The sequence below is a fragment of the Neodiprion pinetum genome, chromosome 4 (genome assembly GCF_021155775.2).
Source record: "Neodiprion pinetum isolate iyNeoPine1 chromosome 4, iyNeoPine1.2, whole genome shotgun sequence".
In the NCBI taxonomy this organism is placed as follows: domain Eukaryota; kingdom Metazoa; phylum Arthropoda; class Insecta; order Hymenoptera; family Diprionidae; genus Neodiprion; species Neodiprion pinetum.
The window spans coordinates 41043738-41067742 of record NC_060235.2 but is presented as its reverse complement, the minus strand read 5'-3'; the positions used below and the strand labels follow the sequence as shown (position 1 = coordinate 41067742).

At 38.2% G+C, this 24005-nt stretch overlaps 3 protein-coding genes across 9 annotated transcripts in view; all 3 read left to right on the top strand.

Moving 5' to 3' along the window:
- The window catches only part of CCAP-R (Crustacean cardioactive peptide receptor), a 49698-nt gene extending 45175 nt beyond the window's left edge, over positions 1 to 4523 (top strand). Inside the window, exons 7-8 of the mRNA XM_046621892.2 lie at positions 178 to 358; positions 2249 to 4523. Coding sequence (XP_046477848.1) covers positions 178 to 358; positions 2249 to 2408 — 341 coding nt within the window. The 3' untranslated portion in view covers positions 2409 to 4523. The remainder of the gene's footprint in view (positions 1 to 177; positions 359 to 2248) is intronic.
- A 3993-nt stretch (positions 4524 to 8516) lies between these two features.
- LOC138190876 (fibrinogen- and Ig-binding protein) lies at positions 8517 to 11739 on the top strand. Its single transcript, XM_069135417.1, has 7 exons — positions 8517 to 8646; positions 9315 to 9525; positions 9620 to 9716; positions 9974 to 10128; positions 10228 to 10429; positions 10778 to 10860; positions 11461 to 11739. Exons 1-7 carry the CDS (start codon positions 8517 to 8519, stop codon positions 11690 to 11692), a joined length of 1110 nt encoding a protein of 369 aa, XP_068991518.1. The 3' UTR covers positions 11693 to 11739.
- Positions 11740 to 12786: 1047 nt separating this feature from the next.
- Positions 12787 to 23987, top strand: prd1 (pruning defect 1). 7 transcript variants are annotated; one of them, XM_046620510.1, is made up of 9 exons: positions 12787 to 12844; positions 15781 to 15976; positions 17378 to 17565; positions 18426 to 18620; positions 18712 to 20433; positions 20632 to 20856; positions 20937 to 21518; positions 21581 to 21700; positions 21779 to 23987. In XM_046620510.1, the coding sequence occupies exons 4-9, from the start codon at positions 18456 to 18458 to the stop codon at positions 21893 to 21895; spliced, it is 2931 nt and encodes a 976-aa protein (XP_046476466.1). In that variant the 5' UTR covers positions 12787 to 12844; positions 15781 to 15976; positions 17378 to 17565; positions 18426 to 18455; the 3' UTR covers positions 21896 to 23987. The 7 variants fall into 7 exon arrangements, with proteins under 7 accessions (XP_046476466.1, XP_046476460.1, XP_046476461.1 ...); XM_046620504.2 differs by lacking the exon at positions 12787 to 12844 and adding an exon at positions 13407 to 13782; XM_046620505.1 differs by lacking the exon at positions 12787 to 12844 and adding an exon at positions 13408 to 13782 and having other exon boundaries at positions 18426 to 18602.
- Positions 23988 to 24005: the final 18 nt, after the last annotated feature.

Below are 24005 nucleotides of genomic sequence, written 5' to 3'. Positions count from 1 at the left end.
GAAGAAGAAGAAGCAAAAAAGAAGTTTCTCGAGGTCATGCGGTACCTAATTCTATGACCGATAAAAAAAATTCTAGGAAATTTTTTTAAAGCGCTTTACGGGGAAAATTCTTTTATGTTATTTCCTATACTTGAAGGATATAATGTGAAAGTTTTCTTTCTTTCCTTCGATTTTCAGTTTTCGTAATCTGCTGGAGTCCTTACATCATTTTTGATCTTCTGCAAGTCTACGGGCATATCCCTAAGACCCAGACGAACATCGCTGTTGCCACGTTTATCCAGAGCCTTGCGCCCCTCAATTCAGCCGCAAATCCAATTATATATTGTCTCTTCAGCACATCTCTCTGCAAGAGCATACGGTGAGTCAGTTGAAATATTATTTACGACTCTTAATTTTCTGTCGAGTCACACTAATTATATTTTACGCTCACGACGAATCCTGGACAGGGAAAAAAGATTTCTATTCGTCTGTGCCATTAAAATAATTCTTCACTGACCTAAAGATTAGACCTAATCGACTCAATCGTCTAATGGTACAAATACATGTGTGTAAGATATTTAATGGGAAAAATCAAGCGTCGGAATGAAATCAAGATGGCCACCACGGACCCACCCGCGATTTTATTTCGGTCATAATTTCGTTTCCGATACTAATTAACGACTAGACGACATTGCATAAGGAATAAAATGATGGCAAGAATGGTTCTTGTACAATATGACTCTGAGCAAAGACACTTACAGGAACTAAGAATTCAGTATACTAAACTCACTGACGCGTAGTTGTAGGAAATGCCTGTACGAAGTTGGTGGAAATAGTTGACGAATTGAAATCCTTCACGGTAAATATTTCAATTCGAAATCGTGTTAGGGACAATAAACTTAGGTACACGAACATGCCGGTATCAAGATAGCGAAGTGTGTGCGAAATTGATGAATTCCTAATAGTGACGGCATGCGCAGCGCACTTGGTGAAGGTTCGTGTTTTTTATAGTCGAATACCCGCGTGATTTGCGACGAAGATTTATCTTCCGGCGTTTCTTGTAGTCCTGCATGCACGTGAACAAAACTCTAAACTTGTAGAATCTCTTGCTGCTTGCCGAGCTCGGCTAGTCTCCTCTCTCTGTCTTCTTCGGCAGTAGCAGCAGCAGCAGCAGCAGCAGCAACATCAGAGAGGACAGCGAACTGTCGTCAGTGAACATAGCGCCGAGACGCGATAAAACAGAACGAGAAACGACGTCCGCCGGGTCTTCCCCCTTCCCGCCCCTTCGCCCTTTCTTCCCGCGGATACCTTCTCTAGACTGACGAGATCCATCGACTTTTATTTCTCCGCATCTCGATCGCATGTCTCTCGAGGAATAGGGATTTTTTCTTCCTTTCCTTATTGCTTTTCTATTTTTTTTTTTTTATCTTGTTTCTTATTCTTTTTTCTTGTCATTTTCATTTCCTGCTAACCAGCTCGATTTATTGTTCGAATTACATCTCCTCATGTTCTTGTTTACTATATTCTGATTGTTACGATTCTCCAGGGGGTATGCATTGCGGTCAATATCAAAAGCCATCATCATATCTGACACTTGTTAGCTCTCGAGTCCCTGGACAGTTCGCCGGGATTCACTTCGAGGTTTAATGCTTTTTTCATCATTTTTTTCAGGGGTTACACAGGCGAATAAAAATGCGAACCAGACAAATACTAAAGTTATAAACACGAGCTACAGATCATATTAATTATCCATTGCAAATCGTTTTAAAACGGTAAGCAATTTAGTATAATCGTTATATTTCACCCAGCGGTTATTTATTTTATTCAGAATACTATTTTCTACAATGCCGCACTGAAACACACTTTTTATCGTTTAAATATTTTAAGATAGATACAGATGCATTGATATTGATCAAGATTGATTAGACAAATATGTAAATACGATAAATTGATATTGATCAACAAAGAACAATATCAAATCAAATCTGAAAAAAGAACTGTTTCAGTGAATTTCTAAAGAACATTTACTTCAGCAAAATAAACATCCGTAAAGCAAAATCGATCGAATTAACCACGATTTGAAATTGAAATTTTACGTTTAAGCTCTTGTCGGTAATTTATGTATAATTTTTTCTCGCATTCTCGGGTAAATCATAGTAGCCTACGCATATCCAGATTTAATGTTGTACGTTAGACCGAGTTTTTTTTTTTTTTAGAAAAATGTTCTGGAGGGAAAGGGAATATTTTAGTAACGACGACGGTCTCTCAGTAATTTGCAGGCAATATCATGGATCTCTGGATGGTGTCCCGCGAATCCGCATCACTGCTTCGGCTCGGGTTCGAGTCAGAACAGCACCCGTACGACGGTTACCACGTCTTTGACGGCTCATTCGTCGAAGAAGAAACGCGTAATGGTCTCCATCGTGTAATTCTACAGCTGCATCGGACAAGAGATTGCGCCCGAAATTGACTGCAGTCTCGCGGCATGGGCAAGAGATCCACCAACAGGAAATGCGATAGCAGAAACCCCGGGGCTAGTCATGAAACCGAAAGAACCATCGAGAACCGGAGAGAGAAAATATCTCCTTTCTGCAGCAGTTTCACCCCATCCCCTCGAATTCAGTGTCTTATTACTTATTCCAATGTGCGGTGTATTCGTATAGGCATATACACACCAACTTTCTTTCGTCTCCCTGATGTATTCAGTCGCTTGCTTGCGAATTACACATGTTTCACTGTTCAAAATTTCGAGTTGGTACTTTTCGTGCGTACGCCTTCTCGGGCAAAAACCGCAATTTGACTACTTCAATTCGAGGGATGCGTACGTGCTGGTGAAAAATTTGCATGAAACTCGTGTGAAGTTCACGTAAATTTTCACGAGCTCGTATGGCCTTTAAATTACGTGCTAAAGTTGAAAAAAAATTGTTAACAGTGTATGTGTAATTTCATTTTGTTTCTCTACCATCAGCACAGTATCGAATTATATTAATACATATTTGGCTCGTTCTGCGAAAAAGAACTTCAAGAATCCAGTATTACTTCGTTAATATCGAAATTCTTCATTAACTTGCGTTTAACTCACCAGTCTCACTCTATTTTTCTCTCTGACCCTAAAACAAGGCAATTATGACATTGACCGACCTTACTACTTTTTATTTCGTCTAAATGTTACACGAACAATTTAGCACGGGATAATAAATTCGCTTGCATTAATCCAATCCCGGTTACATTTGACCGAAATCCGCCTGCATTACGGCAACTGAGAGTACATTTTACCGATCGACAGTTGTTTCACGATTCACGATTGGCCAGAGAGTCAGGATTTATCGAATCGTGAACAACGAGACAAATGTCGATCGGTAAAATGTACCTTAAATTGCATAAACGCAGGCGGATCCGATGTCAAATTGTCCATTTAACATTTTTCCGTAGCGAACCGTCACACCGAATGTAACACAATTAGGTAATCGATCAAATTTCGGCACAGCGTCATAGAATTTTCCTGCTTATTCGGATTATTATGTTATATCTTTAGAAGGTTAACCGCTCATCTAGCCCAAATGAAGATTCACGGGAGTTCACATTAGAACAAGTAATGTTTATTAACGAATATTGATTACTCTTACATGTTTTCTAATGCCAGTCGGCGTGGGCCATAGAAAAGTTTGTTCTTTAGATAGGACGTCTCTTTCGTGTCTAACTTGTCCATCGGGCCTTGGCCTAATTATTTTTATATTCAAGCTAGAACAATTATACTAATAACAGTAGGAAAAGAAAAGGAGTAACATAAATGTGAATAGGTAAAGGGGAGGAGCAGGTAAGTTTCAAGAAATATCTGTGGCTCGAATTTAACACGAGCATCGAGTGATCAGCCGGGTTTCAAGCGGGGACACGTGTCAATCCGACGTGCAGTTTGAGGGTGTCTTTGAGACGAGTCATCCAATCTGACCACCGCTGAGGGAATGGCGGAGTCGTTCCTTCCAGTTCCTTCATTCGAGGTGGGGGGCACCTGAATTTGATTAAAAAAGGGAAGAGGTTTCGGCTCGTGTGTGTAACGCGCGATAGGGTGCGACACGGTTTTAGAGCGGGTGCACAGCGCCTGTGTAACAACCTGAAATCTCGCGAAATCGAGTATCGACCTCGCGTCTTCTGCGATAGTTATACGGGCATTGCTCTGCGCTGCTCGGCTCGGGTCTCGATCGATAAATAAGGCTCAACGTTAACCGGTCCCCAAAATCAGCCACCCCCGCTGTGATACGGGACCTTCTATACAGCGATCAGTTAACCCCAACTATGTAATACCTCGCTACCCCGTCTGGCAACCTACAATATTGTACAACTGTTTTCAATTTGTTCCAGTAATAACCTGCAGCCCTTAAGCGTCTCTTTGAGCCATTCTTGTTCTTACCTCGAAATTGTTATCGCGGGTTAATCGTCCGCGAAAAGAGTAGTCGAACAACGTCATACCCATAATTACGATAGCTCTCTAACTACACTTGCCGTATTACTATATCTATTAGGGTAATACGTTTAAAAAATCGTTTTTTTTTTTGACGTGCCACTCGAAAAATTTGTGACAAATGCTGAAGAAAATTGTCGTAAAACCTGGTGGAAGTAGGAAAATAGTTAGAAATCGCTACCAATTATTGTAATATTTTGCAGTTATTTTTATGTGTAAACCTTACGGACTTATATACATATTAGTTTTCTTTTCGTATCGTGGTCCAATTAATCGTTGTTCATAAAAATGAGTACTGAAAACGAAATAGGGAGATTAAGGTAATGTGATACTCTTATTTCCGTAACAAAAACTGTTAGTTTACCGTTGATTTATGATCGATTAGTTAGGCCCTCCAGGTTTCACGACAATTTTTTTACAGTATTTGTCACAAATTTTTCGAGTGGTAACTTAAAAAAAAAAGTTTACGAATGAACCACCCTGATACCTATGTACCAGGGATGGCTAACTCGATCAGACCTAAGATCTACCGTTTACTGTCCAGACTCTTTGCGATCGATCTAGCAATCTCAAATATTTACCACAAAATTAAATGAAATATTTTTTTACAGAGTCATGTAGTTTTCTTTGCCTTGTCGCAATCGACTAGTCTAATAGCCACGATCAACCAGTTGGCTATCCCTGTTATATACCGTGTAAATAAACATCATCCAATCGAGGGAAGAAACTATTCTCATACGATTTTGTACTCTGCAATTTTTTTTCTTCTGTCCGCTTCTAATGAACGGTATAATCAGATCCTGTGAATCAATTAAAAGTTGCAGCTGCGTAGAAACAATTCAGATATGAGCAGAGTTGCGACTGTTTCCCGCATAACGAATTCCACGAAATGTCTCGTCCAACCAGAAATATTTAAAGAAAGAAATAAGATCCCGGTATCGTTCTTCGTTAGAATTCGATCTGCAATATCACGCCTATCATAATTAACAGGGTGGATTAGAGGAACCGCACGATGAGGTTTTTGGAACTGAGTTCCCTAGCTTCGAATCAGCGATAAGCGGGCATCTCGTGTCGCATACCAAATTGCGCAAGGGGATTTTCGGATGAAGCTAAACTCTGTATACCTATGTAGGTATGTGCGGGGAGTAATCTAGACAGTAAGCAAGTGAAAGGGGAAAGAGAGAGAGAGAGAGAGAGAGAGAAAGGGAGAGGAGACGAGATGGTGCCTATTTCGGCATCGACCCAAGCAAGCTGAAACATCTTGAAGCACTGAAAAGTGGCACTTGAGAAACCGAGTGCTCTGTGCGGCCTCCTCAAGAGGAGCACCTGTTGGAACACCTTTCGCTTAGATTGCCGCGAATAATACTCGAATTTTACAATTGTCCTGAGCTTTGTCTCCTCTTTTTTTATTTTCCTTTTTTTCTTTCTTCTTTCTTGGAAAATAATCAAGAACACCCGGTTGATCGAATAAGTCATTCCAGAATCCGATCCACGGCACGCTTTACAAATGCTGCGCTAATTGTACAGAAGTTGATGAGTTTATAGGTGTAATCATCTGAGTGTGTATGAAACATATTGGATGAAAGGGGACCGATTTTGCGAGTCATATTTGACAAATTGCGATTAAAATATATCCTTGATCTTTGCTTAAAGTCAACTCGTAAATAATTATTATTCCCTTTGATAAGCGATAAGCATACACACAACTATTTATAATTAAATGTCGCATTTCGCACCGTATGACTGACTGTCTGATTCGATAAAATAATAATAGTAATAATAATACAGTAAAACCGCGATTATCCGAACCCTCAGTTATACGAAACATGAATTGATTTACCCGAACGCTCAATTATCCGAACGTTGGCTCAAAAAATGCATTTCTGGTGCGAAATGCATGTACATTGTTGCTCGTAAAAAAATGTGAAGCAGCTGTCCGTCAATTGATAATAGACGACTATATAAACCCAAAGTAATAAAATAAGCGTTCGATGTTTAAAAGAGGTTCAACATGTATTTAGATGTTTAATACAGAATGTTTGTCGATTTAAATCTGTATTATATATATTATTATACCTTGCGATAAAAATTTCATTTCAGTTATCCCAACTTTTGACTAGCCGAACTAGGCTCGAGCCCAATTAAATCGGATAATCGAGGTTCTACTGTATAATAATAAATGTCCAATGGAATTATCTATAATGTAATTTTTCTAAATCTGTATACTGTACATATATACCTGAGCGGATAAATTTATAGATGTTTATATGTATAATAATATTAAATATGATCGATAGATATATTTGATTGAATAATAACGATGGTAAATCACTGATTGATAAGATTATATAATGTGCAGGATTATATGATGTTAAGGTAATAGAAGAGTATTCTTAATTAGAATTATACTTATGTAAATCTGGGGGAATTCTTACGCGAAAATCAAATAATCGATAATATGCATATATGTTTTTCATAAGATCTAAACCTAGGTATTAATCTAATTACATAGGTACACTATACTTATAATACATCAAATTTGCAAGAATCTAGTGCGAGGAAGTTATCGTCACTGCAGATCGACTGACCAAAATTAATTAAATATAGATATTAAGCTGGAATGGATAAAATGAATTTTTTTTTTCTTAATCATTACGATTTAATTTATGCTAAACTAAATCCACGTGACAATTCTTTCCGATGGTTTAACACTTGTAATAGCAAATACCGACAACGGTGTATGTATATCGCATATATTCAATATAAATTTTTTAACACCTGTATGAATATATATGCACATTGATATCAAATCATTCAGGAGAAAAAATACTCGCTTTCTTCGAATGATGTCACGATTATCGATACCGAAGCAAACAAATAAAAAAATTACTTCAGTTTATTTACGCCTAAAGAAACTCGAAGAGGCAACAAATGTCAGATATGAAGTGCAGGTAACATCACGTCAGGCGTATCTACTCGATTCAATGTTCTGTTGTATTCATACACAGTGCACGCCTAAATACATTCGAATGTGAATCGCTGCACACATTATTAATTATGAATGACGTTCACATTTCTTTGCGAAAAATATAGTTATATTTTTTTAATCGTCAATTGTATTGTACGCATTAGTATATTTATAAAGAAATTGAAGGAATAAAATACCAATACATCTAACGCATTGTGTATTACACGTGTAACAATTAGAAGTACAGGCATAAACTATCTATGCGTAAAGTTTTTTTGGATGTAAATAATCGTATAATTACATGTAAGCGTAACTCATTGGCGTAAATAATAATTGTAACATTAACGTGAATGTCAATTTCAGTTATATATATATATATATATATATACATATACCTATATACATACATACCTTAAACCATCCTTCTTATAACTGATTCTTATCTATAATCACAATTACAGTCTTGACACATCTGTTAGTCCATCAGAATAGTACCACAGAAAGAGAGAAGAAAAAACTTTTAAAAATAAGGGAAAGAATAATTTATTCCGAATCAACAAAAATTTGCTATTTCTCATGTACCGCTGTCACGGAGTTGAATAAAGAAGAAAGTGCGGAAAAGAATAAAGTTTAACGGGAAACGTTACACAACCTCAAGTATAAAAGCATGTTTTTTTTAACCGTTCTAAAAGCTGGTATAATAATAATATACAAACTCCAAGCCAAGAAAAGTGTTATAAAGTTAGAATATGAGGAGTTGTTTCACGACGTTGAAGGAAAACTTTTTCTTTAGCCATCAATGAAAATCCCTGAGACAACCGACGAAACCCTCAAGTCGTTTACATACGCCGTACCTTCTTACGTACCATACCTCAAGAGCGAAAAATAACAAACAAGAGAAAATCTCGTAACCAATATAATCGAAACAAGAGATCCAAGGATACAAAAATAGACGGGGAAACAGTGACAAAATTATACAGAGTATAATAATTATAATTCTTATGATGTGCAAATGATAATATTGCAAAAACGCGTACATTATTTCTAAAGAAAATCAAAAATAAATTCAACGAAAATACCTGTAACCCCCTCAAATTTCAACATCCTCAGATGTCCAGGTACCACGTGATCGACAAGCCAGAGGGCAAAGGTTACGTCGACGTCCAACATCATGCCTCGAGTTATTCCTCTTCGTCGCCCTCTCCAGCTGGAAGCCCCAGGGTGGAGCATTTTTCGACCGGTAAGTATAATTTGAAATAACTTTTTGTTCTCAGCCGTGAAAAAATTTGCTCCATCCCCACACAAAATCCGTTCGGATTGTTCGAATTGAAGAAGACTTGTTCGGAGAAGCAAACCGTCCCAAAGAATTGTAAAAAAGTTCACAAATACAGACGCGTGTAGAGCTTTTCTTAGGATTTTTTGTTTTCTTGAGACACGTTTCATTTGGAATGAAATCTCGAGCTACTAGTTAAATAATCCGGATAGGTACAGGCGATATTTCCGACCAATTAAATTTCTCACCTCGTTAAAGCTCCGACCAACTCGCGTCGCCTGGATCGTGAAACGGAAAGATTCTGCACAGCAGAGGAGGAACCGATGTGCATTAGGAAGTGGGAAGTTTAACTCGTTTATGTGCACACCGAACCGTGCATACTAAATGTGCAACTACCATTTGATACCACTGCGAATAAACGCGATGATAATAGTGATTAAGTGTTCAACTAGCTCCTCGTTTTGCCAGCAGTGAACTTTGAGCACTGAATTAGGTGCTCCGAGGTGAAAATTGCAACTCGGTTACATCTCTTGCGGGCTTTGAAAGGTGGTGCATTAACGTCGTTACTTTTCGATTTCCTTTTTACCGTTTTCACATTTGCATACGTACATATACACGTGAATGCTATTATTCAGGTAGAGGAGATCCCTTGTTTCCGGACATAGACATGCAACTGGGTATGATACTTGGAATGAATTCTGGTAACGGGGGCAAAGTGAATTTGGAAAACGGACAGCAACCCGACGAAAGGTTAATGATGCGGTTGAAGTTTTTGGAAGACAGCAACACGGTGATGCAGACGCGGAATCAGAATCTCATTACGGAAAATAACGCGCTCCATAGCCAGTAAGTGAACGGGCTGTTTGGTTTTCCAATTTTTTTTTTTTTTCATTTTACCGGACGACATAACGTTCTAATGTGTTTCTGCGTTCACTTTCAGACTTGAAAAGGTAAGCAAAGATGCGGACGAGCTTAGATCACAAATGCAAAAGACCCTGGAGGAGCTGAAAAAAGAAAGATGCAAAATCAAGGAAAGTGTAAGCCCTCTAATTAAATGGAATTAAATTTCTTCAACGCATTCGAGCCTAGTCGTGTGTAAAATCGCCCCCTTTCCTCTTTGGTATTCTGAAAAAATTATATCAGCTTTACCGATTACACCATGTCATCAGTTTTAAATTTCATTTCGACGATCGATCGATCGCCCAATCCGTCACTCAATGTTTGAAATCCGTCAAAATTTGTATAACACTGCTAATGCATTGCCGAATTTAAGGGGTACATATTTTCCCAATAGCAGAGCAGGCAGACAGAAACTATGGACGAAAATACATCAACGGGCGGTCTTATCTCGACGATCGAAAGGAGCGTTCAATGTTGGGCAGTTTGTCTCGCCTGTCAGCGAAAACTCGAAGGTCTCGAGACCATGGAACCTACGGTCACCATAACGAAGTGAGGTCACCATAACGAAGTTGCAATAAAGCATCAGCGGACTGGTTCTTTTCGTTTATAAAATTTTCGTTTAAATCTTTCTTTTATCGGCCTGTTCAGAACTGAGCTTGAGAGCTTAGAGAGCGACATGCAAGCTCTGAGAGACGCCGTTGTCGCCAGAGAAGAAGCCTGGGACAGAGCCATGGAAAGGGAGCAAAACTACAGGCAGCAATTGGCGCGTTTGTCTGCTGAGACTGTCACTGCACGTCATCTTTCAGACACTAGACACAGCGAACTTGAAGCAGTTAATGTAGCTTTCGCGGTACTAAAATCCGAACCGCATCATTTTTAAATTTATTTCGATGTCTCTAATTAAGGGCGAGCCGTAAAACGCGATTTTTACGTGAGTCTCACCGCTCAGCGCCAGCAAACAGGCAACCAAAGTAACATTTTAGGTCTGTACTACCATTTTTTGAGAGATCTGATTTGGTAGTTTACGCGGACTCCGTCGGTTAGGTAGGGAGATGTTTTTAGAAAGAGCAGTACGGACCTCAAATGTGACTTCGGTTGCCTATCGGCTGGCGCTGAGCGCCGAGATTCGCCTACGAAATGTGGTGGAAACCTCCTTTACTTATGACAGATTATAACAATTATATGGATTCTGTTTCAGGAGAAAGAAGCAGAGTTGAAAGCCACACAAAAAGATCTCCTGAGTCTGCAAAAAATCGTTGTCAAGTTCGAGCGACGTCAGAGGTTTGATAATTGCAGAAAAATAAAACTCACTCTCCCATCCTCTTCTTCTTTACAATTAATCTACAGGAATATATTGAATTGGTAGAACCCCTTGATGATTTATTGCGCAAGTCTGATTAAAAATTGCAATATTTATAACTTTCTTTCTCGCAGCACTCGTCAAGCGAAAGTCTGCAGATTATGCATAAAAGTTGCACGGAGAGTGTAATAATAACAGTCCAAGCAATAAGCAGCTACCAACCGTAAATCGCATTGTCAGCTTGATCCCAGCTTGCAGCACCCTGCATCGATTAATTTTTACATTTAATTAAGACCGGAATGCGAGTTGCGATAATGGCTGGTAACAATTTAACTCGCGTCAATAATTTCGTCTCGATAACAGAATGAAATAATTATTGAAAAAACAAAAGAAAGCTCCGCGCTAACTTTCCAAAAGCTTAAAAGAGCTCGGAATCCGCCGACTAAATTTAATATCGCCATTTGCCAACGTCAGTGGTTAGACTAAATACGCTTGTTACGTCTGGCTGAACGCTGACCGAGCAGTTGCTCTTTGCGTGGTATTACCGGATCAGCATAATACAACGCACATAAATTCCCCAGGGATCTAGAGGACAACTTCGACCTCGGAAATGCGGAAGCGAACGCGAACCCGATGAGCGAGAAGGAGGTGAAAACCATAGAAGAGATTTTGCGACGACAGGCTTCCGTAAAACCCAAATTCCGGTCTCGTACCAGAGGAACTTCATCGATGCCACAAAGTCTTCAAGCCAGCCCGAGATCCGCCCGAACAAGAGATTCGGCAAACGGTGCTGAATCCGGTTTAAAACATTAATCACGTAGTTCGACATTTTCTCTTTTCCGTCAACCTCTTATTGCGGCCGTTCTGTGCAAAATACCGTGTAATTGCTTTCAAATAAATTACCTTTGCCTAAAGTTCGTCGTTTTCGGTTCATAAATGTTTCTAGACAATTTTGATACACAGATATCTCGTCATTCTATTGAATCTTTTTCCATTTTTTTTTTTTTTTTTTTTTTTTTCTTCCAACCACAGCGGCATTTTCTACGCAGCACCGATCAAACGATCGATTACCTTACGTTCAAATTGCATTCTCATTCTGCACAACATTTGCCGCATACATAGGTATACCTATAAAATATACCACAAATGGGAATATTAACGGACAATCAATTTCCTGTGGGTAAAAAATTTTAGTAATATATCATTTTTAATGAGCCTTGGGGTAGAAAAAGCTCGGGCGTTCAATGGAGCGAGTTAACTTATGAAACTCTCGCGTTCCTTCAGACCGCTAACTTTTTGCGTACAGTAAATGAATTCCAATCGACAATTACCGCGATTACCAATTTGTTAAAAATCGTGAAAATCGTTGCCTGTCGAGTCGCAACCTTGCAGTATCAAAATCATGTTCAAACAGTACATGATTAACATTGATTATTGTAAAATCGTATGAAAAGGATTTCATTCAGAAAATCTAAATTCTATTTGCGATCCGGTTGACGATATATGTTATTTTTGCCGCAGTTCCAGCGCTCGGTAACATGGATGAAATACATGCCATGAGCGCACAATTTGATCTATTTATGAAGTCGAAATGGTCGTAAAGACTTGTATAATACATATTTAACATCAGGGAAGATTGCGGTGATCGCGGAATGGTTAACGGGCACGTATAACAGAAAGTCACGTGACAGCTTGAGTCTTCTGCCTCTATTTATTTACGCGAAATGTACATATTTTTTTCTCCCACGTCTCATTTAATCTACTGCTATATCTACTTGAGGTTCCCTGCACAAAAACATTTTATAATTAATGAACGCGCTCCGATATTATAATATCTTTTTCACTGTCGTATTTATACAACGCCTGTTTTTCTTTAGATTTCCTTCTGCTCGTGTCCGAGCATAATTTTTGTTCTTTAATCAATTGAATTGGGAATTGCACAAAACTCGTTTCGACAGTCATACAGTAAGTATACCGACGAGTTGATCTCCAGAATTCAGAAAATTTTCTTAATAAATATGTATTTGCCACGTGACTGAAATTTTTGTGGAATTATGAAATGAATTTTTTCTTCTTCCTAATTCTTCAGCTATTTGCTGACGTCCAATCTTCTATCCTGCATTGCTCAATTATACGTAATATCGCTCGGAAATAATTCCTCAGGTCGGGGAAACGTGTTACGCATACTCAAACAGACTGATATACAGACTTCGTTTGAACCCTGGAAAGATCCCTCGTTTATAAGCGTACTTTCATAGTTCCACGGAAAATAAATACTCGTATAAGTGCAACGGTCAGAATCGTGTAAAACGAGATGATCAAGTGAGCAATAAATAATTACACAAAGATTGAGAAACTAGCGTTACACAGCTCCTGGAAATCGAAATAATAAAACAAAATATCGCGTGCGTATCGGTTTGAAATTGTCGTAAAACGGAGCGAGTAAGTGGGGGCTAAAATTTATGGCTGACACATCACGTTCCGCGTTATAAGAATGACAAATATCTCCGGCGAATCGAGCAGTGTTAATTGTCAGACGAAGAAGGGAAGATCGATCGTTGAAAAGAATCGCATCGCGCTAATGACCGTTTGAAATTCCCGCCGGAATCGCGCGCCGCTAAAATCAATGCGAAAGGCGTTCGGCGACAAGCCGTGCAGTGAAACATCGTCTGCAAGTGAGGAGGCAGGATCTCCATTGGAGCCTTGCGCCTCTCTATTTTCGTATATAATATTCGCCCGCATTAACAGAGCAGGGAAAGTTATGTGAATAAATAAAATTTTGAGTTGATAAACGGGATAAATAAAACAGAAATATGCCGTCGCAGGACGACATGGACCTCTGCACCGACAAAGTACTGTCCAAAGACCGAATCCTGCAGGAGCTGACCAAGGCTGTCAAATTGGTAAGCAGCCGTCTGCTAGAATTCGTCTTCACGTCCGTAAGATCGGCGCCAGATACGTCAGGCGACGACGAAGTTTGATTCATTTTTACCCACCCAAGGCCTGCGAAAGTTGCGCCGCCCGCAGATGTGCGAGTGCCAAATTCTTCGCTTGTTTTTACGAGTCATATCCTTCTTCGTTGCGTTTGTGTGTATTTTTATATATTATCTTATGTATTTTCTCCTTTTTTTTTTTATTTTCCTTTTCATTTCCTGTCCTCGTTTGTCTTCTGTTTTTACGGCTCGCTTATAATGCGAGGGTTTCGTCGTTCTGCAGTGTTTGCCTATAATCGCCAATCACACGCTGCAGCCGTTTATTCGTCGGTCTCTCCCTTATTTATATTACCGTCGTAGATTAGCATCAGCCTTATATCACACGCCTCTAAACACGTACGGCTTCATGTCATCGCCACCGAGAATTAATCCGCTTTTACGCAGATCTGATCGACGAATATTTTCGCACAACAGCCAGCTGGCTGGCTGGTTGTGTTGATTATCATTTAATTAAATCGCCAAGCTTTTGTCCTTCTAATTTTTATGTACATTATGTGTGTTATGTGACAATAGTATTCTCTCGTACGGTTTTGCCAATTTTTTTTCCTCTTTGATTTGTCAATACTCTCGCTTCTCGCGTCGATTCGCAGCGAATTCGTATTATCTAGATACACGTCCGTGCACACAACGCATACGAATACTAACTGCAATGTAGATATGTAGTGCGTCTAATCAGCCAACCAAGCAGTGAGTGAGTGACTAACCTTGATGGTCGTCCTTTGTTTCGACTAATTACAGCTATCCCCGTTATTTTACGACCTAACGCTTTACGAAAATTCGTCAATCGGCCGAATGATAGTTCGCATAAAACCACACCGTCAAGCCTTAGTGATACAACACTCAGAAGCAAAAACATAGGATATCTTTGTGTAGGTAAATCCGTTTTTATACCTCGTTCTCAACCAGGCCGCCACATTGGATTTCCACAATGAAATACGGTGATGCTTTGAATATAGAAACCAATCACGAAGCCCCGATATTCGCTTAAACCGTACGAAGTGCGACTTAAAAAATGCCTGAATTTTCACTGATTCAATTTAATTTTATTCGGAATTAATTAACGTGCAGAAGCTATAGAAAACAATCGAAACACGAGCTGTCACTCGATCTCCGCTAATCAATTTTTCGAAAATTTACTACGTCATCGTAGGAAAATTTATATCCTGATCAGTAGTCGGGCTGGTTTCGGTACGGTTTAAATTATACTGTTAAAAAATATCAACTCGAACGATAACACAACGACTGGGGAAACTGGTTTCAAAAACACTTGCACAATTTGTAACCTCAAATTTAATGACAGTTCGCATTTGTCATCGAATATTATCACACTTATCCACATTCTGTGACAACAAGTTTGTGCGACAAAATCTTTTAAACGTAAATTCGTATGGTTTAAGTGAATATCTGAGTTACGAAGTTGTTTAAAGAATTGTGAAAATCTTTCAACGGTAGCATAAAAATTCAATGCAACCGCTCACATGTTTCTTCATTTATTTCTCTATTGCTCTTTAAACGAATCATAAGAAAACAACGATGAAGAACTACTAAACAAGCAACACCACCGACAACAATGAAAACACTTGCGCGCCATGAAGATTAAGTTCGTAACGTTGATGTAACAATGCACGTGTTTAGGGAAAAACCATATTCTAAAATTTAATGATTGTCGGCAATTTAGTGAACTGTAATTGATACAAAACACATGCTCGAACAATATCGAAATGGCAACTATATCCTTCAAAGCTATTTCAAAGTTGCAATACAGTTCTTTCTTTTGAATACATTTCGTTACATCAACGTTACAAACTTCAACTGCGTTACCCGCCTATTATTTCTGTTTGCCGATCTCTTCACAAGCTACCACTGGGTAAAAACAAGCTTCTATGAGTTTCTGTGTGCCTGTGTTAGGTATACGCTCAGAGCCTGCACGGTACTGTGGTCCTGGACGGTGATTCCTGGTTGGTTTATTGGTTAGACCGGGCCTTGAGACACGGATTGCGCGTAGAAAGGCACGGATATTGGGGAACAGCAAGGGAACTAAGTCACCAAGACACCGTTGTGGTGATACATGCGTTGCAAAGCGTACTAACTTCCATTGGAAAAGGTACACTTTATCAAATAAAAAGTATACGTATTTGTGTTTATCAAAGTAACGCCGCTCGATACATTTATTTTGCAGTTTTCTTGGCCAAAAATTACTCTTGACCATTAGCCGATAACGACTTTGATTTCTTGTTTCCTTCTACCAGAAAAATATCTTTCAAAGCCTTCAAGCCACCGATCTTTTACAATTTTTGGACATAACTTTTGAAAGTAATCTCCTTGCGCAGGTTTTTGATTTAAAATCTAACACTAAAATTTCACTTAATTTATAAAACCGTAGCAAGTTTTCAATACAGTTTTCCTATTTCATTGGATATAATGGAAAGCTGTTGAAGATTGTTAACTGAAAAATGAAGAACAAACTTTTATCAATGCTAGTACCTTTCTTAGGTATGAAAAGTAACTTAACAAAAAAAATCTGGTCCCACTATCGAATGATCAAGAAGAATAGGTCGGTTTTTTGTTTGCTATTTTGTGCTGAAAAGCCGAAATGAGTATTGATTATATTGCACGGGTTATTCCATTTCCTCAAGTCTATCCAGCAACCCTTCAGGATTGTACTCCCAGCTTTTGCTAAACACCTAATTGCAGCTCAGGCTTTATCGTAATGTAACAAACCTGTGGCCTACCTCTAACAAATCAGTATTTGTGCGTTTGTACGAGTGTGTATTCGACTGCGTAATTCTACCACTTAAATTGTGTGTACAATGCTTATTTAGAAAAGGTATCGTCATCATATAAATTAGGATATGTGTACATAACTTTCTTCGTCGCATGACATGCATCTTCGTTTCTTAAAATTAACTGACAAACAAGATAGCGGAGTGAAAACTAATTTTTTATAACTAAGTTCGTGTACTCAATTGTCCTATTTAATTCACAGAAAGTATATCTATGTACATATTGAAGTGTTGATTGCATGGTTTCTCGAAACAATATTTGTTGATATATATCTTTCTTTGAAATACACTCATGTTTGTCACATAGTTCGATTGACGAATATTGATTCAGCATTCTTGCAATATGTATTCTCAACAATTGGAAACTATTTCAAAGGTAACAGTAACGAAGAAAAACACATTTGTAATTCCTTCAATTATTTTTCATTTAAAGTTAATTTTAATTTGTGATAGAAATTTGGTCCCTTCTTTAGTGAAAAAGATATGACAAGGACAATTAGTAAACTCTATACTGCGGTATTTAATTATTTTCATTTCATTCCGTTACCCATTCAGTTTAATCATTGTTACGTTCACTATATACACTAATCCATTTTGCATCTATCTACTTTTATTCAGTGACCATACAATGACGTGATTTTTCTATGTGAGTGTTGCCTCTATTTCATGTAATTCCTAAGTATCATGTCCCAAGAGGTATATATAATTCTTTGTCAATACAGGTAGAGCCTGGCTGTACCATACTCTGAGTGAAGGAAGTTTTGAGAGTTACTTAGCCTGTCTTTTGAGAGACGTTAAAACACTCCAGAAGCAGTATTTCACCCACGCCTTGGTTCGGGATGTCGACAAAACAATACAGCTTGTGAATCTTCTAGCTGGTCTTGAAAATGTGTCGTTCACATTGCAATTGGTAAGACTGGATACTCATATCAATGAAAAATCCTAACTTTTCTTATTATGATCCTGAAAGTTCACCGACCTCAATAAGGCCTAGCCCGAATCGATTGATCAATCAATGTCGAACATTTGATCAATAAGCAACCAGCGCTTGAAAACATTGACGAGCCTCCAAGGTGCAGCAATATTATTAATGTAGTTATGAATAAGATAAAATTTTATTAATTGTTATGATAAACTCGAAGAGAAGGATATAAACAGACAAACTATTCACCAGTTACAGCGTGTTACTATCAGCCAGAAATTACTCCTCGATTTTTATTGGATATCGTGGTTTTTTAATGATACATTTTGCATCGGAAAATATCTGACAAAAATTGGATTTCTACTCAGTTATGAAATTGTTGCAACAATCGATGGCTTTGCAAGTTCGAGATGATGAGTTGCACACATTTATGGGCCTCCTCGCAACCGTCGCTGAAGTGCTCGTTTTTCTTTGATTCCGATATCACCCCATGGTTACAATTATCGAATGAATAAACAACTTTGTTAACATAAAGAACACGTAGCCTGAGCTATTTTATGTTTTTCTCGATAGCAAGGGCACCGGGTTATCGTGGTGATTGCGTTTATATATTACTCGTCCATTAATCGTCTGTAGTCAATAAATGTGCAATGCTTATTGCAAAACGTTTTTCAGGAAGGTATACTAACTTATATTAGTACTTTTCCATCGGTAAGCCTAGACGACGGTACATAAGCTGTGGGTTTCCTCTATTGTATCCACCTAAAATGGATTAGAATTCTTGAAATATGCGAAATCGGTTTGAAATATTCGCAAACCCCGTAACGATAACGTTTTATCAATTTCAGGATGTCACGTATTTGGATATCTGCAACTACATGCCCCAGCGGCCTATGAGCGGCTCTCCTTCTGGAACTGCGTTATCTCTTCACCTCAGATCATCGAGCGTATCTTCGAGTCTTGCTTCCCCGGGAGATAGTGGTGTTGCTTTCGATAGTGACATGGATCCGGCTAACGAAACTGATGTTAGTAGTTACAAGGAGGTGAATTTCACCTATCCTGATCATGCTGAAGTGATTAATTGATTGAATACTGCGCCAATAGTCTCAAATTATATATAAAATTTTGTCCTAGGAGGATTCTTCCGTCGAAGATGTTCCCAAGTATCGTCACAACAAGTGTAAAGTCTTTCCGGGTGATTGCGGACATGATAATAAAACAATGGAGCAAACGTCTTCCTCGAGCGACTCAAGTGAGGATGGTAAAACCCCTATTCAGTGCCCAGCGATGGTAACGAAATTTCAAAAGGGCATAATGACGAAACGTGACATAGCTAATCGGAATATGAATAAACTTGAAGAAAGCGAACTAAACTGCTCCAGTCTAGATACTCTGAAGGACTTCAGTTTCTACAGCAAAAGTCTGGATGATTCGAAGCTTGACAAAGTGGGGAATAATGAGTTTGAAAATAACGCCAAAGATCTTAACAAAAGATACAGTCTCTATGGGGACGGTAGCTACTGTTTCAAAAAAAATATAGATCCTCGAAATTCGTACGTCATAAACAATGACACTAATCTTTTGGAGCTGAGCATGACTATATCAGACTGCGACAATACAGAAGCACCTTACAGCATTCTCAACACGATAAACATGACGGACAGCAGCATAATGTCGTCATCTGGATCGGATCCCGTGGTGCAACGAAGGCAGCGCAAAAAGAAGCGCAGCGATACTAAAAAACGGGTTAGCTTTCACGAAGATATACTGAAGACTATGAAGCTGGAGGATGATGAGAACTATGCAGATTTTTCGATGAGCTTCTTGCCACGTAATTCCGTGCAGAAAAAGGACGTACAAAAAGGTCGTTACAGCTGGTGCGGTCACGGAGACTCGCCTTACGTACAAAAAAATATAATCACGCGAAATGCAAATTCGGATTATTATTCGTCGGCATCGTCTTTGAGCACGTTTGAAAATGATAGTGAAAAGAAATTGTTTCCACCGAAGATGTGCAGCGAAGCGATCTGCCAAAAGAATTCCAAGTGCAGTTGCGATTTGTCTTTGATCGAACGTGGAGCACCGGAGGGTCAAGAAGATCCGGGAAAAAATTTTAGACCCAAGATCGAGATCGAACTTGAAGAAAACGAAGCACAGGAGGCTTACATAGCCGAAACTCAATGCGGTAACATTATTGAAGATGCTCTGTCAAAAGTTGAGATGGAGAATAAGCTCAATCAGAAAAAATACGCAGGCTCCAGTGATTGGTCTGACTTAGACAGCACGACGACATCTACGGATATCGACGATCGTAGAAATAGCAGACATCTTTCGTCTCCGTTAAAAAAACGTAACATCACTGCGATACTACCGGGCGATGCCAACAAATTGGCGACGTCGCAGCCCCTGCGTCAAGCACCGTCGAAAAGCTCGCTGCTCAGCAGATTTTTAAGATCCGTTACGGAGCGTAAATTTGAATCAAAGAAAGCCAAGAAGCCGCCAAAGGCAAATCCGCTCTATATCAAAGGAGTGAAAGCTAATCAAGAATCAGTCAAGGATTTTAACGATAATCTCGAGAAAGAGATTCAGGAAAACATTGCAGCTGAAAAGCAGGAGTTTAGCGGCGAGAAAATAGGGCTGAAACTTAGAGAAACCTTCAAGCGGCATATATACAGAGATAAAACTGAAGAACTCTACAAGGTCTACAAAGTGAGAAGTTCTTACATGACCAACGGGGAAAGTAAAGCTATGCTGGCATTGCTCACGGATAAAACACTGTATTTGACTGGATCAAAGCTTGGTCATTCTTACAGCAATCAATTTGTTATTCCATACAACGAGCTCGATGTAATTATGGTGCGTACATAAATATTATTTCTAACTCCGTCTTAGCCCACGCTTTTTACGATACTTACGGAAACGAGCCTTGAATTCCTCCATAGATAATAGCCATCAGTTATCATAAACATTTTTACATGTTTTATTATTTTGTCATAACATGCCCGATTATTGAAATGATTTTACTAATGCATCTCACCTTTCTTTTCTCTTAAGATTGGACCAAACGCACAAACGATACTGATATCAAACGCCGATTACGAAATGCAGTACTTGTTTTCAACTGGAAGCTCACAAACTACGTCAGAACTAGTCGCACATTTAGAAATGGCCATGCGTCGTTCACCATCAAAACCACAGCTACCAGCTGTCAAGGAGTTGAGATATGAGGACATGCATACTCTACGCCACGCAGTCCTTGAAGAGACAGCTGTACATCCTGTAAGTTGATAAGATTGAGCTTTGAAAGTACCCTGAAATCAAGGATGACACCCTGGAACTTTGACAATTTTGTGTTTCAGGATGAGAAAATCGAACACTACAGTCTCATATACATGGAAGACGAACACATGTCACCTCCGAGTACGCCTTGCGGTCCGATGAAGGAAGGTCACCTGATGTTCAGACCCCATACCTATCAACCAATGTATCCCAATGCTCCGATTAACCCCTGGGAAGCTGGATACTTCGTTTTAAAGGGTGGAGTTGTCTACATGTTTACCGACTCAAATCAACGACTTCCAAAACGCGCAATTCCATTAAAAGGTGGCCTGTGTCAAGGGTGCAGAAGAATTCCAAACTCGCACAGGCCTCACACGTTTGAAATACTTCTCAAACCAAACAAGTCTTTTCAATTCGCCGCACCCGATGAATATGTTGCCTCGGAATGGCTTCAAAGTTTCGTACAAAGTGCCTCGGGTCTTTTCGACAGTTCGGAAAAGAAGGAACCCTTGCCGTGCAGCCTAATAGCTACGACAAGGCATTTAATCGCGATGAAGGAAGCCTTTCCTGGCACTCAGAGGGGACAGACACTCTCGTGTGCCTGCGTGCAAGATTTGACAGCGTTTCGCGTACCATTAGCTCAACAATCGTGGTGTATTCTGGTGAGTTTCGTAATTTCTTCATGCACTATTTCGTACGATGATAACCATTCATTTTATTTCAGGAATTCGCCTGCCGAGAAGTTCACGAAAGCAGTGGCGATTGGGTTATTTATTTTACCAACTATACAGAACTGTGCACTTTTCGAGAAGTACTTCAAACCCTGTGGGCAGATGCAAATATGGTAAGACCTAATTCACTCCTCACGCCAATTGCCTGTTGTACAACTGATATTAAGCCTTCTCATCACTTGATCACACAGGGAGACTTTCCTATGGTTACACTTCCACCTCAAGATAAACTTCATCGCCGTTGCTCAGATGCGAGTAAAGACCTCGAGCTGGCTTGGCAACATCTGCTACCAATGGTGACCGAGTAGCGTGTAGATATACTCCAGAGTAAAAATATTTAACAAACCACGATATTTCAGAATCATACAATTCTGCAATTGCTTTTACGGCTTTACATTGATGATCAGAATATTCGGTACAGCACACGAAACACACGTGAAAAAAACTCGGTTTATCAATAGAAAAAAGAAGGGAGACAAGTATTGACACATTCATCACGAATGAAAGCGGAAATTGAGGTCTGTTTTGTGATTTATTTTTATGTGAAATAATTTGAAAAACAAAAAAAAAAAAAACTCACGTTAGAATTCTCGTTAAATTATATCTTTATTTCTATGTAGTGTATTGGCATAGTATAAATACAAAGTCCATCTGATATAATTGTCTCAACAAAGTAGTAAGCTTTCAATAGTTCTAATAATTATTCAATAAGAGAAATCGTTGTTTACCATAGTCAACGGGTTAATTTATTTGCAGGCAACTATTGAACGATTGGAAAATTAATTGCAGCTACTAGCAACTATAGTACCAGACTGTAATTATTTATTTTGAAACGGTATCAGAGATTTCTGAGAACTGGGTACTTTGATAGAACGAAATAATTTTTATAATTCATTATTTATTCACCATACACCATATTCATCGCTGTGAAACAAAATTAAGATATTTTGTAAAATGTTCTGACTCCCGTTAATACAAGAATCCTAGAGTCGCATGTTAGATGGTGTTCGTAATTATATTTTCATGTACAAAGTAAAGTGAAAGGAAGTTTTGGCACACTGTTAGAAAGAAGCGAAGATTCTCGTCTCGGAAAATACAGTTTCGCTGTCATTTAAAGGGATAAGAGAAACTAAGTTAACCCTAATGTTTTTATACGTGAAGTTATTAATCCAGTGCAATATTTTTTATTTATTTTTCTGCAAAACACTATAGATAATAATCCGTATTTCAAGCTCTAGAGAAGAGTGTACAAGCTGGCAATTGTAAATTAATTATCATTACCAATAATGCAATGAGTGTCTATATTATGTACCTATACTCACCCTTATACTCAAAGAATTATTTAAATACGCATTTTAGTCGGAAGTCTTTCAAGCAACTCGTCATGATAATAATAAATATTAAACATCACAATGCTCGAAGGAGATATATTCAACAACTTTAACAAAGATAATACTCTATATTATACATGATGCATAACTATAATAATTACATGTAGAGGCGTATAATTAACATTAGTACAACATGAATACTAACATTCCTAACACAGTACATAATGTTTTTTATCGGTTTATAGTAGTTTTCATTGTTATTTGAGAAAAAATCGAAAGCAAAATCTTTAGCATAGTTAATTGATTCATAAAAAAGCGAGGCTACAAATATGGTTGTGTTTAATTAATTGTAAATTCATTTTTTATTATCTTAAAACGAAAATCAATAATTTGATAATCAATTGTTTATTTATAATTTTTAATTTACGGGTACAGTGGAGAATAGTAAAATGTATTATATGTAATAAGGTGCTTCAATTGTTTGATAATTATCACATTATTGTACCGCTGCGTCGAATTTATCATTTTCAACAACATACCGATTAATTGCATAATTTCAGTAATTATTCATTATCTATTCAAGTTAGGAAACATATGTCTTAAATGTCTCCGCAGTTACGAAAACGCCTTATTTTTAATAATAGAAAAGTTTTGGTGAAATTGGGTGAAATTTTGTCAGCGATTTGTTATCAATTTATAAATCGTACGGCAAAAACATCCATTAGTCAACACGCTTGACAGAAATGTGATCGGAATATAGGTTTACGATACGACATTAAGATTTAAACAATAATAGTTGGTAATTCAGAGTATACATAAATCAACCAAACTATACCTATAAATATCAAGTATTTGTGATCATCAAGAAATATATACCTATACAATGATTAGGAGTATGTTTGCATAAGAAATATCGAAATTTATTTGTAAATTTTGTTTCATCGTCTGAATGGAATGTGTCAAAAGATACTTATCTTATCTTCACACAAACTGTTCAGAATTATAATTCAAGACTCCAAATATATTCTGTAAAGAAACAAAGTTGAATTATATAAACTAGTCAAATAAGGTTTTAAAGTTTTCATTC